This window comes from Elephantulus edwardii, unplaced genomic scaffold (assembly GCF_000299155.1).
Source record: "Elephantulus edwardii isolate Elephantulus edwardi_28Jun2011 unplaced genomic scaffold, EleEdw1.0 scaffold00185, whole genome shotgun sequence".
Classification (NCBI taxonomy): Eukaryota; Metazoa; Chordata; class Mammalia; order Macroscelidea; family Macroscelididae; genus Elephantulus; species Elephantulus edwardii.
The window spans coordinates 2201669-2205075 of NW_006399935.1; the positions used below are offsets into that span (position 1 = coordinate 2201669).

At 37.6% G+C, this 3407-nt stretch overlaps 1 protein-coding gene across 1 annotated transcript in view; it reads right to left on the bottom strand.

Moving 5' to 3' along the window:
• The window catches only part of LOC102877326 (EGF-like module-containing mucin-like hormone receptor-like 4-like), a 44761-nt gene that overhangs the window by 1764 nt on the left and 39590 nt on the right, over positions 1–3407 (bottom strand). The window contains exons 10-11 of the mRNA XM_006896412.1: positions 2129–2309; positions 688–783 (exon numbers count right to left, since the gene is read on the bottom strand). Of these exons, the coding sequence (XP_006896474.1) occupies positions 688–783; positions 2129–2309 (277 nt within the window). The remainder of the gene's footprint in view (positions 1–687; positions 784–2128; positions 2310–3407) is intronic.

Sequence of the window (3407 nt, forward strand, 5' to 3'; positions counted from 1 at the left end):
TTTACACTCCCACCAACAGTGAGTAAGGGTTCCAGTCTCTCCACAACCTCGCCAGCATTTGTTGCTTGCTGTTCTGTTAAATTTTGCTAGTCTTACTGGGGTGAGAGGATAGCATCTGAGATTTTAACTCAGGCTCCATTTACAACACTAACACTACAGTGATAGTACCTGTGAAGATCAATCATGATTGAAACATTGTTTCCTCATCATTTAATATGGTGTCTGGCACATAGTAGACAATCAGTAAATATTTGCTAAGTGAATAATGGTATTTAAATGTTTTTTTTTTACAGGAAGTAAGGTGGAAAAGGAAAGGAAATGGGGAGAAATGGGAACAGTGAGGAAGGGAGGACAGGATGAAAGATGAGTACGAGGAAATAAAAGAGGGAAGAATGGAAGAGAAAGAGGATAAAGGAATAAAGAAAGCAGGAGAGAAGAAGGATAATTAAGAAGTAGGAAGAAAAGAAGGTGAGAAGGGACGTAGGAGGGTAGGAAGGGGAAGAGAGATGAGCGAGGAAAGGTGGGAGACCTTTTCTGCTCTAGTCTCAAAAATCAAGAAACATCAGCTGTGCAATGGTAGAAACATAATGATCTCTCTTCTTTCAGATTAAAGAATCAGGAAATTCCTAAAACCACAAGGCACTGAATTCAGAGAAGCCCAGGCAATTGCAGAGAAGTGGATCTTACCATTTTGGTGTGGGTAGTAGACTGAAAGAGCTCAGTGCTTTCAATTTCAGCATCTTTCTGAATTCCATTCATCCATTTCTTGTATTCCATTCTCACCTGGAGTTTAAAGAAAAGAAGAATTCCATTAAATCTGGAGTTTGACAGGAGAAAGTGCCTTTAAATGGGAGACTATAGCTACAGATGCCAAGTCCTACTCTCTCCTACTGTTTTCAGTTTTCTGTACAATATTTTGTCCTTTCCTATTACTCTTTGCTATATTCATCGAATCTGACACAGCTGAGCCTATTGTTACAGTCACTATGTCAATTCATCTGGCGTAGGGTCTTCCTATTTTTAGCTGGCTCTCCACCTTTTCAATCATAAAGCTCCTCTCTAAGGATAGCTTCCCCTAGCAACATAACCAAAGTATGTGAGAAAAAATTTTGTCATCCTTGCCTCAAGGGAGCATTCTGGCTAATATTCTTCATTGTGCCTGTTTGTTCTTTTGTCAGCCCTTGAAACATTCTTCTCCAGTATTACAGTTCAAAGGCATCAATTCTTCCGTCATCCTTTTTCATTGTCCAGCTTTCATGTATACAGGAAGTGATTTAAGAGACCATGGCCTGAATCAGAGACATCTTAGTCTTCAAACTGACATCATTGCTCTTCAGTAATTCAGAGAGGTTCCAGACAGCAGATTTTCTCAATGTAATACATCCTTTGATTTCTTGCTCTAAGATGCCGAGAATGTTGATATTGGATCCAAGTGATATTATCATTGACAATTTCAATCTTTTCTCCATCTATCATGGTGGTGCTCATCAGCCCATTGGTGAAGATTTGTGTCTTCTTGCTACAACCCATACTAAAGTCTGTAGTCTTCAATCTTCTGCAGCTATTATTTCAAGTGCTCTTACTTTCAGGTAGTAAGTTTGTGTCACCTGCATAATCCAGGGTTTTGGTGTATCTTCCTTAGATTCTTCTTCATATAGTCCAGCTTCTCAAATTATTTTCCCAGCATGTAGACTAAATGGATATAGAGAAAGGCTACAATCCTGACACAATTCCTTATTTTAAACCTTGCAGTGTTACATTGCTCTGTTCAGACAGCAGCTTCTTGGTCTAGGCTCTGGGATTTCCATCGTTCACAATATTAGCCTTAGTTGGGTATGGCCCATGATGTCAAATGCCTTTGCATAGTTGATAAAACACAGATTTTATTCTTATGTTCTCTGCTTTTCATCCTGGGGGATGCATCTGGCATAGGTAATGATAGACCTGGGGTCACAGCTTTTTTTAAAACCCAGTTTGAATTTCTGGCAGTTCTATGTCATTGTACTCCTCTAACCATTTTTAGATGTTTTTCAGCAGTATTTTGCTCAGTTGTGATGTTAATGAGACTGTAAGTAACCGTTCAATAAGACTTTTGGGCTATCTACTGAAAGGAAATAATTACTCTTACCTGGCGATTAAGGAGACAGTGTACCACAAAAAGCACAACCCCCTGCAGAACGTTGATGATGGTGAATAGGTAGGCCATGACTAATCCAGCTGTTCTCCCTGCTGCTTCAACCATAAAATAACCAAGGCCCCACGAACAGCCCAGGATGAACAGCTGAGCAATTGCTTTAAACGTCATGACCCTGGAAAAGAAAAAGAATCATCAAGATTTGTCAGTTGCTTAATGGATTTTTTAGAGGTGACACATTCAACTATTAGCCTCCAGTTATTTATACCCACTTAAAGATGTTTCACAGCAAAAACATGGTACACTACTTCTGAAAGGTCAAGGCTAAAGAAAAATCTAATGATAACAATTCATCTGACACACATGGAGTCTTCATAATGTGCTGGAATTGACCAAGATGGAACTGCTTTTCCCTACCTTTTTTGGGTAATATATTTTGCTAGAAAGCATTTATTATTTGTTTGTAACATATTCATATATTTTTATTCTCAAATATCAAACTTCACTCAAATAATTGTCACCAAATCAGAACTGACACTCCAGCGGATTTCTGAGTCTATAAATTGCATAGAAGAATTCCTATCTTTCTCCTGCATCATATAAATGTATATCTTTGTATAGAGGTACATATATGTATTTGTATGTATATATACAAACCACACAGTAAATCTCACAGAAGGAGACTGCCCATCATTCTTCCATTGAATCTGGTGCATTAGAATTGCTTGCATTTTGGCTGGCAGTGCAACCCCTTACCACTAAGCCACCAGAGCTCCCTTATTATACATATATACAAATACACATGTATGTGTGTGTATGTATACATGTATATATTATAGCTTCCCCAGTATCTCTTTCCAGAGATTATCAATCTGATTCCTGTGCAATAGATCAGTTGACATCCATGTGTATGGTCACTACTTATAGTTTTCTCAAAAAGACATTTGCAATAAATAAATAATTCATACAAATTTCTGTCATGTAATTTCCATTCTTATCTCTGTCACCAAGTCCATATTTTCCAATTAGTGGTCCTTCTTGTTTCTAACTTCTGCATTCTAGTCACCACTAATTGTTAATGTAACTTGATTGCATGCTCAGGTATTCCAGACTGCAAAAGTTGGTAGAAATCCACAGTTCCTTAAACTTTGGCTTTTATGGTCATTGTATATACCTGAATAATAGTTATATCAATAGGACTTCCTTATATGCATATTAATAGTGTCTTATTACTCACATGATTATACTTCGGAATAGATCTTGATATGTTGTT